Source organism: Euphorbia lathyris, chromosome 7, assembly GCF_963576675.1.
Source record: "Euphorbia lathyris chromosome 7, ddEupLath1.1, whole genome shotgun sequence".
Classification (NCBI taxonomy): domain Eukaryota; kingdom Viridiplantae; phylum Streptophyta; class Magnoliopsida; order Malpighiales; family Euphorbiaceae; genus Euphorbia; species Euphorbia lathyris.
In genome coordinates, this window is record NC_088916.1 from 7,898,244 (window position 1) to 7,912,203 (window position 13,960).

Sequence of the window (13,960 nt, forward strand, 5' to 3'; positions counted from 1 at the left end):
TAATTGGTTGAGTTGGTACGAGGAGTTGTCTAATTGTTCCATTTTAACTTTTGAGGTTGGAGGTTTGAACCTCCGTCTTCTCATTTTTTAATTACTTTTTTTTCTTCCCCCACCTCATTTTATCACTATTACACATTCTTCCCCGGCTAAACACCGAATGATTGATTGTCTCCAGTGGTACAAAGATTGTGATGATTAGATCCGCTTCCGCTTCTAACGAGATTAATCGGCTAAATAAAGTACGCACGATCCTTTAATTTCAATTGGATTAGTTGCCGGTAATCAATTCAATTAGGTAACCATGCAGGATTAATAAATTGTCCACAATATTATATATTATATGTAAAAATAAAAATAGAAAAAGTGAAAAATACATTCAACAATATTATTTAAAACCCGGGTGCGAGTTGATGATAGCCTTATAATCTTGCATAATTGAGCCAAACTCCATAAAATCCTGTCGTTGCGAATTAATTGCATCGATTAATTTGGCGTTTGATTCAAACACAACCTGTATAAAATTTTGACTAGCGAGCCAACTCAAACTCGTCCGTGTCGCTAGTGCTTCTATGATCTTTGGTTCCTTGACGGCATAAATTAAACAGCTACTCCCGAACAAGAAGCAGCCTGACTCGTCTAGTACGACAGCTCCTAATCCGCTACAGTGTTCTCCCGGAAATAATGCACTATCAATGTTGCATTTTACTGATCCAGTAGGCGAAGGCCTCCAAACTGATGTTGCGGCAGTCCCCACCCCCTGTATGCCCAATTCAATCGCTCCATTCTGTACCCGGCCACCTTCAACAGCAGCTGTTCCGTCGATTACTGCCAGCCGCGACACCAACTCAGCAGCAGCATCACGGTTTCCAGCGACAGCGAGGCATCCAGCGGCCTGAGCTCCACGCACAACAAGTCCCACACCCGCATTCCGGTCCGCAACAGCAGCAACCAGCGGTAATACAACAGCTTCCAAACGGCCTGATTCCGCTGTAACTGGTCCCCGCACTTCACGATTCGTGCCAACAACTCCAAGCGGCATGGGTCTCCTACACGTCAAGGTCATGTATGCATTCCAATCTCTCGTATCATCACGAACAGTCTGCCAGCTGATATCCATCGGCCACCATTCTTCACGCCATAGCACTCCGTTCCCATGTTCCCAAATCGCCACCATTCCAATCTCGCTCCTTGGTTTTAAATTATGTTTTGTTTCTCGTTTAGCGAATATAGGGCCACACATCTACTGGCAATACTAACGATTGCTTTTTTAGTGTAACGCTTACTTGGCTTGAGAACGTTATTCGTGAGGACGCTAGTCCTATCAATTAATGAAGTTATAATTTCGGTAAAAAAAAAAACAATATTGTTCAGGATGATTATAAACGGACAAAAGATCCAACAACAAAGATTTCCAAATTATCAGAAACAGACAACCAACTTTTCTCAAGTGGCATCCACAACAGAAAGTAGATAAGAAGATAAATCTTATCTTCTTCCTCAAAACTTCTTCATCGATAATTCAACATACTTACTCGGACTATATAAAGCAAAGCAGCTTCCTCTTCTATTTTCGACACACCATAGCTCATATAACCCTCAAGCTATATTGCATTGACATTCATTATTAGTAACGTTTCTATGTTTTGTGTCAATTTTTGTTTGAAAATTATGTGCAATATCCATTTTCGTGTTCGTAAAACATAGCCTCAAGCCATCTAAAAAACTTTTCGTCTTCAAACTTCATAATACGGAAGTATTTTAGAAAAAGGATGTTAAAAATCTAATTTCAAAATAGACTTTTGCTCAGTGGCAAACTCTATTAAAAAAAATGTGGATTCTTCAATACCGCCCCTCATTTAGACTTTTTTGCTCTTCTCATAATTTTGATTAAAAACTAAAAAATCTATCTTCAAAATCACAAACCTGAATAATAATAATTGAAATTATGAAAATAATTAATGATGACAACCTGAATCCCGGAAATGGATGATTATGAGTTGGAAACATTAAAATTTACGTTTTTTTGAATAATGCATATTTTTTATGACGATTTTGCATTTTTCGTCACAAAAAATTAGAGTACTTTGCATTTTGCGTCATAAAAAATCGAACGATTTAGCGTTTTTTGTCGCTAAATTTTTTACGATATTACATTGGCTAAAGTTTGGTGAGATGGAAGCAAAGTGTGTTAGATATATAAATGCACCCGGTTAAATTTATAATTAGCCCAAGTTTAAATGAGAGACAAGATGAGTTTTTATATTTTCATTTTCCATTTGAATTTTGGAAGGATATAAATACCCCCTCCACCACTCGTCACTAAAAACAAAAAAACCATAAATTTTTGTATTTTTCTCTAATTACAAACTTGCATTTATTTATGAGAAGAGAGTGAATGTAAGTAATGGGTAAATTACATCTATGGTCACTGAACGTTACCCATTTTAATATTGTGGCCGCTAAACTTCAATTTTTAACGGTATGACCATTAAACTTTACACTTTTTAGCACCGGTAGCCACTCAACTTTAACCAAGTCCTCAAAATAACCGTTAACGACCGCAAAATGAAAATATTCCAGAATTAAAGTTGTTCAGAACGATATTTACCATGAAACCACATTTTTTATTTTCCAAAATCACATTTTTATCTCTTTAAAAATTCACGATCTCTCCTAACCAAACAACACCTAAATAACTTCAAAACAAAAATTTTCAAGAATTAAAGTTTCTTAGAATATCATTAACTCTTCGATTGTTTTATTTTCAGACCGTCAGCGGTCGTTTTGAAGAGTTGAAAAAAAGTGTAAAGTTCAATGACCATACTGATAAGAATTGAAGTTTAGTGGTCACAATGTTAAATGGGTAAAGTTTAGTGGCCATGTGTGTAATTTACCCTGTAAGTAATTCGAAGTGTTACCGCGTCTTCAACACGACCTCTTGACTTTGTTAAATCAAGCGTAGTTGACGAGTTAAGATGAACTTCACTGATATTCTGTGCCATTGATAGCTGATTACCTCATTCTCCTCTCTACATCTTTCTGCAAATTAGGTCAGTTGAATTTCTATTCTATCCATTTCGATATATATTTTTTCAATTTCCGTTATAGATTGGAGATATTGCTTGAATGTGGAATCAGGATTGTTATGTTTGTTTGTGAAAGTAGCTGTACGATTTATTTTCATATGAATTCCTGTAAAAATCACATTTGCAAGGCAATTTATCTAATTCGAACCTTTTGATTTTGTTGAACAGAATAGGGGATTATTTTTGTTTTCAGTTTTATTGCGATGGATTCATATCCAATTGATTACACAGTTAGCAAAATAGTAACCCTTCTTGAGAAAGAACTGTCATTGTTAGGGGGAATTGAACATGAGCTTAATGAAATCAAGAATGAGTTAGTGAGCATGAGAGCTTTTTTAGATGACTCAGCGAGAAAAGGAACAGGATCGGAAGGAGAGAAAGCGTGGGTGGAAAATGTGAGAGACGTAGCCTATGATGTGGAAGACATTATTGATGAGATAAGTTACCATGTGAATAGGCCTAAATCAGAATTCAAATTCATTCAGTTTCTGCATAAAACAATCCAAATCCCCATGTACATATGGGTAAGGCATTGTACTGCTAAAAAATTGGGTAGAATCAGTGACAGGATCAAAGCAATTTCAGAGAGACGCATGCGCTATGATGTGAATTATCACGTTGAACGGACTAATTTAAGCGAAGAACGGAAATGGTTGAAGAACCACGCGGAGTCATCTTTGTTCATCAACGAGGATGAACTTGTGGGTATTGAAGACGAAAAGGAAACATTATTTCACTGGTTAACTGATGAAGTACCTCAACTGAAGGTCATTTCTGTTGCTGGAATGGGTGGTTCAGGCAAGACATGTCTTGTTGCTCAGGTTTTCAACAGTCCGGCTGTGAAGCAACATTTTGATTGTTATGCTTGGATTTCTGTATCCCAACACTATGTAGCTGAAGACTTGCTGAGAAGAATGATTATAGAATTCTGCCAAGTTATAAGAGAACTAATGCCTGTAAATCTAAGCAGCATGAACTTCAGGCAGCTTGTGGAGTTGCTTGTGAACTTCTTAAAGCAGACGCGCTATGTAATTGTGCTGGATGATGTATGGAATATACATCTTTGGCATGAAATTAGATTTTGTCTTCCAGATAATGGTTGTGGAAGTAGAGTTCTGCTTACAACTAGAAAATAAGATATTGCTTTCTCTTCTTTTGGAGTCAAAAGCCAAGTTTACTTCATTCAACCTTTAAAGCAGGAGGAGTCATGGAATTTGTTTTGCCTGAAAGCTTTTCCTTACAATCCAACAATATTGTGCCCATTGGAACTGCAAACCTTTGCTAGAGACATGGTGGAGAAGTGTAAAGGCTTACCAATGGCAATTGTTGCATTGGGTGGCCTTATGGCATCGAAGAAGTCGGAAGCTGAGTGGAGAAAGGTTTGTAATAGTTTGAATTGGGAGCTAAGCAACAACCAAATGCTTGAAGTAGTGAAGAATGTCTTGTTACTTAGCTTTCATGATTTACCGAACCAGCTTAAGCAGTGTTTCTTGTACTGCTCTATTTTCCCTGAAGGTTGTCTGATTCGAAGAAAGAGACTCATTAGACTGTGGATGGCAGAAGGGTTCGTGGAAGAGATAGAAGGGCTAACACCAGAAGAAGTAGCAGAGAGTTATATCACCGAACTAGGCCGTCGAAGCATGCTTGAAGTACTGCGCACCCAATCTGGCAAGGCAAAAGCATGTAAACTTCATGACCTCATGCGAGAACTTGCAATTTCAATCTCTGAACAACAAAGATTTTGTCAAGTATATAAAGGACATTTCTGCCAGGAAGTTGTAGGAGAGAGGAGAGCTCTTCGTCGACTGTCTATCCAAACTTGGGACGAGAAATTATCTCCATGGACAAGCATGTATCAGCTTCGATCGCTTTTTGTGTTCGTGACTGATTATCTCTCTTCGACATCCTCATGCTCCATTCCTTCAGGTTTTAGGCTTCTAAGAGTCTTAGATCTCGAATTTGTCCCGCTTAGGAGATTGCCTGAAGACATTGGTAATCTGTTTAATTTGAGGTACTTGAACTTGAAAGGGACACAAATAGAGGAGCTTCCGAAATCAATTGAGAAAATTTGCAATCTGCAGACTTTGAACCTTTATCAGACAAAAGTTACAGCACTTCCTCATGGGTTAGTGAAGCTACAAAAGTTGAGGTATTTGATAGCGAGCTATTATAATCTCGACTCCGTTGATGATTTTAACTATGCGAGTGGTGCACGTGTTCCGCCAGGAGTACTAGGTAAATTGAAGGAATTACAAGTTCTTCATTTTGTTGAAGCAACTGGCAATATGAGCATACATCTGAAAAATTTGACCCAGCTCACATGCCTCGGAGTGTCGAACATAAAAACAACGGATGAAAGGACGTTATGTTCATCGATAGAGAATATGCATCTCCTCTGTCATTTAACACTAAAAGCTTCCAAGGCGGGTGAGATCCTTCGCGTGGATGCACTATCATCGCCCCCAGCTCGCCTCCGGAGACTTAGTTTGATAGGGATGTTAGAGAGAATTCCTCATTGGTTTCATTCACTCCAAAACTTGACAGCTTTATATTTAAGTTGGTCAAGACTAAGTGAAGATCCCATTCCGCGCATTCAAAATATGCCGAAATTGAAAAGGCTTACCCTCACAAATGCTTATCTAGGGAAAAAGCTGAGCTTTATTTCAGGCTTTCCTGCACTCACAACTCTGATCTTCCGAAACTTTCCGCTGCTTGAAGAGCTTGAAATAGAAAAGGGAGTGATGCCAAGTCTACAGAACCTATGGCATAGCAAATGTATGTCATTAAAGATGGTTCCTCAGGGTATTGAATATCTCACAAATCTTCAGCAAGTGTATTTGCTAAACGTTTCGATTGAGCTGATTGATCGGATACGCAACGAAGACGGGGCAGATCGTCCACGGATTAGGCATATCCCAAAGATCAGCCACTACTATCAAACACTGGCTGGATGGTCTTATGAAAGCTTATCCTGATCATTTCTCCATAAAAAGGTCATACTTTTTCCCCCTATATTTTTAATATCTAGTAGATATTCACGTATAGTAATATAGTCTATTGGTATAAGCTTTAAAATGATATTTAAAGCCCATTTGGCTCCTGAAATATAACGTCAAAATCAATTAGTCCCTTATTCTATACAAATCAGCAATCAAGCCGTTCAATTTTCGCCAAATCAGCCCCCCACGCAAACTAAGTCAAAATCTTAAGCTCAACTAAGTTAAATGAGAGCGAGATTGTTTTAAAGTAAAAAAAAAAAAATATTGGAACCATCGTTCATATGCAATCTGATCCATTCCTTCATCTTCCTCGTACTTGAAATGAGGTATCAATGGTGGAGAGAATGCAGATATACAGAAATAATGGAGGATGGTCGTGTGTTTTCCGCCATTATTACTTGGGCAAGGACATCAAGAAATAGCTTCTATTGATGAATTATGTGTTGATAACATGAGAGACTCAAGTTCAGCATAGAAATATCTCTTGTTATCAATATACGCAAGAAAATAAAGATGTTGTGTTGGCTAATCCACAGTTAAGAGTTATTCATTTGCGGATAGTGTGTATTTGTTTAAGCTTGTGGTAGTGAACCATAACATAATTAAAGACATTGATATAAAATAAGAAACGAAAAATTGGATAAACGAAAAAACACCACTATATTATCTTAAATCTATTCATCATCAACCTGCAACAATAATTCATTTTCATAATGAAGTTTTCTTTAATATCTAAGCTTTTGGTGCAGGCATGGATTACGCTTATTTAATGAGTTGAGCTTCAAATTTTGACCCAGTTGGTGTAACATGTTGATTTGATGAAAATTGAATTGATTTTTGTAGAATCTTATCGCTGTAGTTCAGGAGCCAAATGAGTTTTATGCCTTTAACTCTGATATGCAATGTCATATATGTTCTACAAACTCAATTTTGTATGGTACAATATTTCTATCTGATTGAGCTTTCTTTTTAGTTCCTTAGAACTGATGTTATTGAAGTTAGGGATGCTTTTAATAGATGGAGCAAGTGCAGCCTATCGCAAACAAGTAATATAGTAATAAATGCGACATTGTTTGACAAATTCAAATAATCCCCGGTTTTCTTATCACACCTCATGTTACTTCTTCAAATGGATTCGCAGTTTTATTCACTATAGTAATAACTGTTCGTGATTCTTTTATGTCCAATTGTTGATAATCTGTGTTACCAACTGAGGTAAAATCCATAGATTAATACCAACAATATACATTGTAAATTTGTAATGAGTGTCATTTATTTCTTGAGGGGTAAGTTGCACGAAGTTTGAGGTTGATTTAAAAAAGATCAATGAATTTCATTTTATTTTAATGAAGTTACTGAATTTTCATTTTTATTTCAATAAAGTCATTCCAACCATTTCAAATATAAAATATTTAGAAAAGTAGCGTGACAACCACGTTATAAAAAACTTACTTTTACGAATAACATTACAGTCACGTGGCAACTATGTGTAAACCACATGACAACAACAAAATTAAGTAAAAATTATATATATATTTTTTTTACTTTTAGGTGACAACTTCAAGCATTTCAATTAATTAAAAAAAATATAATTTTTTTTATTATTTTATATTATTATATTCTTTTTTAGGATGAGGGCTAAATTTGGCTCTAACATTTTCGGTGAAGTGCGGATTTAGTTGTAACGTATAAAATAGTCCAAATTCAACTCTAACGTTTCCTAGCAAGATTAATTTTAGCCGTATCTTACCAAAAATTGAGAAAAACCGATTTGATTGTTATCTAACGGTAACTAGGACCTTTCAAATATCAATTATGTCTAAGATATTTAATGTGTTACTAATATAGTTACAAAAAAGAAAAAACATATTAAAATACTAACAACTAAGTGTGCTACATTTAATCATAAAAAAATTGTCAACGCGTTTAAAATGTTTACGGCAACAGTTAGAAATAACCAACAAAAAATGTATAGTTTATTGACAAATTTGTTTGGAATGTTTGATGCGACAGTTAAATAACAGGCAAAATGGTTTTACATATTTTTGGTAATATAGGGCTAAAATTAATCTTTATCCTATTTTATTTATAATAATTTGTTTATTAACAAATAAAAAAAAAGGAAAATTACAAAATTGGGTCAAATGGAAGACCCATTTACAAATAAAAAAAAAGGAAAATTATAAAATTGGGTCAAAATTTGTTTACTCAACCTACTACATATCTAAACTATATTTGTGTGACTTTTCCAAAATACCCTTAACCTTTCATCTTCTCTCTTCCCCCTTTTTCTTCCTACGCGACCGGTTGCTCTTCCCTAGATGATTCCCAGACCTTTTATCTTCCTCTCTTCCTTTATATTTCGCGAAATCTGCACAATTTCTCTACACCACCATGTCTTTCTCTTCTTCCTCTCTTCATCTCTTGATATTTCATGTTCATATTCCTAGAAAATGAAGTCATGGTTCTTCATCTTCATGTTTCTGCTCGTCTCTTGGTTTCTTTCTTCTTGTGCGGATCGAAGAAATCGTTATTCTATGTTATTTTTATCGTTTTTCCCAGTTTATCATATGGTTATTGACGATTTTGATGCTGAAAGGTAGGAAAAATTTAAGTATAAACTGTTCTCTCTTCGTTTTTTTTCTTCTGAAAATCACTTCGCATAATATGGTTTCGCGAAGGTGTACGAGGAGAAAGAGCTTGAAACGTGATGATTTGACTTCGCGAAAACGGATTACGCGAAGTCTGCGAAGCGAAAAGTTCATAATTTTTCCCTCGCAGACTTCGCGTAATCCGTTTTTGCGAAGTCAAATCGTTACGTTTTTCTTTGCAGACTTCGCGAAATCACCGTTTCGCGAAGTAAAATCATCATCTTCCTTGCACATTTATATTAACATACTTCGCGAATCTTCTTTTCGTGAAGCCAAATCGTCATTTTTCTGCTTAACACGATTAAATTTTTCTGAAGGTGGTTGAATATATAACATCTCTTTTAGGAAGGCGGTGTACTAGGATGCAGAGGAGATGCCTTTCCTTCTGATACAAGGAGATATTCCCATCAAGGTTGGTCACATTGACTTTGAAATGATTTGTTAGGAGTTTATTGTTGTAAATTTTGATAATGTTATTATTTTTAATGTTGTTATTGTGGCAATCTTGTTGTAAATTTTGATAATGTTATGATTTTAACGTTAGAATCTCTTGTTGTTGTAAAACACGTATAGACTTTGCATATTGGAAAATTTACGAATTAAAATCATCTACTAAACCGAACATTATCTTCACAGGTTTCAAATATTACGAAATTTGTGAAGTCAGACGGGAGGAAGAAAGACGAAAAGCTAAAGTTTTATAAATGTTATATATATATTAAGGATATTTTAAGAAATTGATACAAATATAATCTAGATATGTAATAAATTAATAAATGGGTTAAATATGTAAATCATCTCCCGTTTGATCCAATTTTATAATTTTCCCCAAACATTTTTGTTCTAACTTGATACTATACTAATCTTACAAAGACAATGGAAAAGACAAAGGAAAGAAATAAGTTAGTGATATAGTAATGGATTATACTCCAAAAGTGGAATCCGAATTGACCAATGCAAGCAAATGTGGGAGCATCCTAAAAATATAAGACTCCATTAAGTGGATAACAGGTGTTATACATGTGTTCCATTTTAAGTGAACCAAAATCTCTTGTGAATGAATTATTGGTATGCTTTCACTCATCAGCAATCTCTATATATCTGCCACGTTTTCATCTACATGCAGACACCTCCTGCTTCCAACATTCCTCCTTTATTGCCACCTGTCGAATCTTACTACTTTTGCCTATTCTTTATTCATGTTTTGTTTAGTGGTATGTCTATATATACTCCATCAGATTTACATATATTTTACTAAAACTAAACTACCATATCTCCTATCCTATAGTGATTTTGAGAATATTGTGTTGAGTTGCTTTATTATGGATAAGTGGTCTCCTCAAGATGCTATGAATGCTTATTTGCATACGCTTCACCTGGTATGTATTCTAATATTTCTTCATTTTTTTTGGATATTGTTTGTTGAAAATTGATGCTTTGATTTTATGTTTTTTGAAAATAAGTTGAATCTCTAATATTGTGAACAATAATAATAATAATAAAAGCTATTTGGATTTGTGTATAAATTTTTGGATTAAATAGTTCATTAACATAGTATTAAAACTCATTAAATCAACTGAGATTAGAATTAAATCCTCATAATTCTATTTTTTTAAATAGAATTTCAATAAAATTCTAATATATTAGATCAAATAGTTGATTTGGATAGTATTATAACTCTTTAGATGAAGTGGTAAGAGAAATAAAACAAAAAAATTATATCTATTAATGAAATTTTAATATATATATATTAAATAATTCATTGAGATTTTATACAAATCAAATGATATTAAAATTAAATTCTAATAATTCTATTTTTTTAAATAAAATTCCAATATATTAGATCAAATAGTTAATTGAGATAGTATTATCACTTTTTAGATAAAGTGATAGGAGAAATAGAACATATAATTCTATTTATTAATGAAATATATGTATATATTAAATAATTCATTGAGATAGTATAAAACTTGTTCTAAGTGATAGTTTCAGAATTAAAATTCTGATAATTCTATTTATTAATGAATTTTAATAAATCTCACACTTCATAGATCAAGTGTAAAATTCTAAACAGATTGTGTTGTAAATTATTTATTACTCATAAATTTATACGTTCCATTATTGCTTTTTTACTTTATATATTAAATTTTTAAGTTTATACATCGTTTGATTAAAATTAGAAGCTCAATATATAAAATAAACATATAAGCTATAAAAATAAATAAGAGTAATTTAAAGACTATATTTAAAATAGTCCAAGGTTGAGAACTCTAAAAAAATATATAGTTTAATTTTTTTAATAAATTTTTATTTTCATTTATCTCAGATCTAATCATTGGTTCTTTTTTTCCAGTGCCAAAGCAATGAATATGGAAACACAACAAGCATAGAACCAAAATGCATGGAATTCATATCAGCATTAGCAGCAGGAAAAAGAGCAAAAATAATGGTAGAAATAACAACAGAAGGAATAACACCATTAACAATAGCTCTAGCAGTAGCAGCAAAACACACAGGAGGCAAACTTATCTGCATAATTTCACCTCACCAGCAAAATTTCAAAACAACAAGTTCCCAAAATCTACACAATCTTCAACATCTTCAAGATGTGATTGAATTTGTTCATGGAAATCCTCTCCAATTAGTGAAGGAATTGAAGAAGGTGGATCTTCTTGTGATTGATGGAAGGTTGGAGGATCAGATAAAGTTGATTAAGGTTGTTGATTTTAATGAAAATGGGTGTGATATTGTAGGGCATAATATGCATTATAGGAGGAATTGTTTGATTTCATTTGGGGAGGTTTTGAGTGGGAAGAAAGGAGTTGAGTATAAGACTATGGCTATTGGAGATGGGATTGAATTGACTAGAATTGGGTGTATGAGTAAGGTTACTAGGAGGTATAGGAGGTTTCATGTTACTTTTGAGAATTATTGACCTGAAAATAATTTTTAATTTGATTTGGGTTCCAATTATAGTTTGGGGGAAGGGCTCTGGGGGTGTGATTGTGGAGGTGGATTCGCGGGTAGTCTTTGATAGGGCTCTGGGCGTGTTGATAGTTTGGCGCGGATGGTCTTTGAAAGGGCTCTAGTTGTGTGGTCGTAGAGCTGAATTCTCGGGTTGTCCTTGGTTTCATGGCGATCGTGGAGTTGGATTCGTGGGTTGTCCTTGAAAGAGCTCAGGGTGTGTGGTCATGGAGCTGGATTCTCAAGTTGTGCTTGAAAGATATGGATGGAGCTGAATTCTCGGGTAGTTGTCCTTGGTTTTATGGTGATCGTGGAGTTGGATTCGCGGCTTGTCCTTGAAAGGGCCGTGGGTGTGGTGGCCATGGAGCCTGATCCTTGGGTTGTTGGGTTGTGCTCGAAAGATATGGGTGGAGCTGAATTCTTGGGTAGTTGTCCTTGGTTTTATGGTGATCGTGGAGTTGGATTCACGGCTTGTCCTTGAAAGGGCTATGGTGTGTGGTCGTGGAGCCCGATGTTGGGTTGTGCTCAAAAGATGTGGGTGGAGCTGGATTCCTAGGTGGTTGTCTTTGGTTTTTGTGTGGTCGTGGAGCTGGATTCGGAGGCTGTCCTTGAAATATATGCGTGGTGGATCCGCGGATTATCTTTGAAAGGGCTATGGGGTGTGTCGTGGAGCTCGATTCTCAAATTGAGCACGAAAACAAATTGCCCTTTTCTAGTTAGCAAGTGGGATTCCGCTCGGGTTATTCTCAATTTTATAGTTAGCAAGTTGGATGCTGAATATCTTTTTGCTTGGTTTATTGAAATTTGTTCACGTTCACGTTTACGAGTTGGGATATCAAGTTTGTTCACTTTTATATATGGTAAAAGATAATCGTGCTACTGATGGGTAAGTGTTGCCGAAACTATTTTTTAGTCGAGAGTGGTGTATAGTTGTAGGTTTCTAAAATATTTTGTTGTTTTATAAGATCGTTGTGGGGGTCTTGTTATATCGGAGTTGTGTGGATTTAGTTTCGTTCTTCTTTTTCTACTTCTTTTTCTACTTAGGGTTTTTAGCCTTCCTCCCCAAGTAACCAAAAAAAGTATGACTATGATTAGGGTTTTTTTCGGAATGCAAAGTGCAACCAAATCATGTACATGTAATGATTTCTGAAATAAAGTATTATTGCGTTGTGTTGAAATAGAGTTTTGTTTGTTGAATGATTCCAATTTATTTAATTTACAATATTTGATTCTTTGAGATCGGGTTACTGGAAAAGGATGAACCTATATGATTCCAATTCCAATTTATATTTTTTTATTATTTATTAAGTAATTAAAATCTTGAAGGACTTGTATATAGTTCTGTTTAATTAAAGATGATCACTTTTCCTTCTCGTATATGTGCACGAAAAATCATAAAAAATATCTACTGACTGTTATGTTTACAATTAGGAGTAATTTTACTTTTAACATTTAAAACGGTGCAATTTTACTTTTTGTAGCTAAAAGAAAATTTATTCTTAAATGAAAATTTATTCTTAATATTAATAAATTGGATTAATTTGTAATATTATTATAAAATTGTACCAACTGTATATCAGTTGGTTTTAAAAAAATAAACAATATATATTATGTTTTCTGTGATTTATGTTGGATCAGTGGTGGAACCAGGACCCCGGATGATCCGGGGTTCAAATATATCAGTAAAAAAAATTCAAAACGTCAAAATAAAAAATCAAAAATAACTGTACGGTTGACGGTAAAAAAATTTTTAGCCTCCAACGCATTAAAACTGTAAAAATATTATCTTTTTTTTAGAAACTAGCACTTTACTTTTTTTAATGATAAAGACATAATAAAAATAAATATTAAATATGTTTATTTTTTTTAATGATAAAGACATATTAAAAATGAATTCAAAAATGTTATCAAAATAAACATAAAGAGTCTATTTAAATTAATTAATAATAGTAACATGTTTTTATAATTACTGAAAAATAAAATTAAAATAATTAAAAACTTTTTAAAAAAAAACGAGGTTGAAGGGAGTTGAATATAAGACCTCTCAAAAAGAAATAAGCAACCTTAACCATCTCATCTACCTTTAAACATTGAAATAATACTACATAGAGTCAATATAGTTCTCTCCAAAATATTACTAGACAACATTACTAAAAAAAAATTTTCTTAATTTTCCGACCGCCTGTCGGGGCTCAAGCCCCCTAACCTCCCTGGTTCCGCCCCTGTGTTGGATTAATTTTAGATTATCATATTTTCTGTG

The 13,960-nt window shown here is 34.1% G+C and overlaps 2 protein-coding genes across 2 annotated transcripts; both read left to right on the forward strand.

Annotated features, from left to right (window-relative positions):
- The first annotated feature begins 2,969 nt into the window (after positions 1-2,969).
- Positions 2,970-8,697, forward strand: LOC136201204 (disease resistance protein RPM1). Its single transcript, XM_065991822.1, is given in 2 exon segments — positions 2,970-3,050; positions 3,255-8,697. A coding segment is annotated over 1 exon segment (2,772 nt). The 5' UTR covers positions 2,970-3,050; positions 3,255-3,289; the 3' UTR covers positions 6,062-8,697.
- A 1,273-nt stretch (positions 8,698-9,970) lies between these two features.
- LOC136234992 (uncharacterized) lies at positions 9,971-12,878 on the forward strand. Its single transcript, XM_066024499.1, has 2 exons — positions 9,971-10,115; positions 11,090-12,878. Exons 1-2 carry the CDS (start codon positions 10,059-10,061, stop codon positions 11,669-11,671), a joined length of 639 nt encoding a protein of 212 aa, XP_065880571.1. The 5' UTR covers positions 9,971-10,058; the 3' UTR covers positions 11,672-12,878.
- Positions 12,879-13,960: the final 1,082 nt, after the last annotated feature.

Excerpts from the sequence above, each read along its gene's own strand:
- LOC136234992 (XM_066024499.1), top strand. The coding sequence starts at position 10,059 with ATGGATAAGTGGTCTCCTCAAGATGCTATGAATGCTTATTTGCATACG. Across the intron at positions 10,116-11,089 it reads ATTTGCATACGCTTCACCTG|TGCCAAAGCAATGAATATGG; the intron begins GTATGTATTCTA and ends CTTTTTTTCCAG.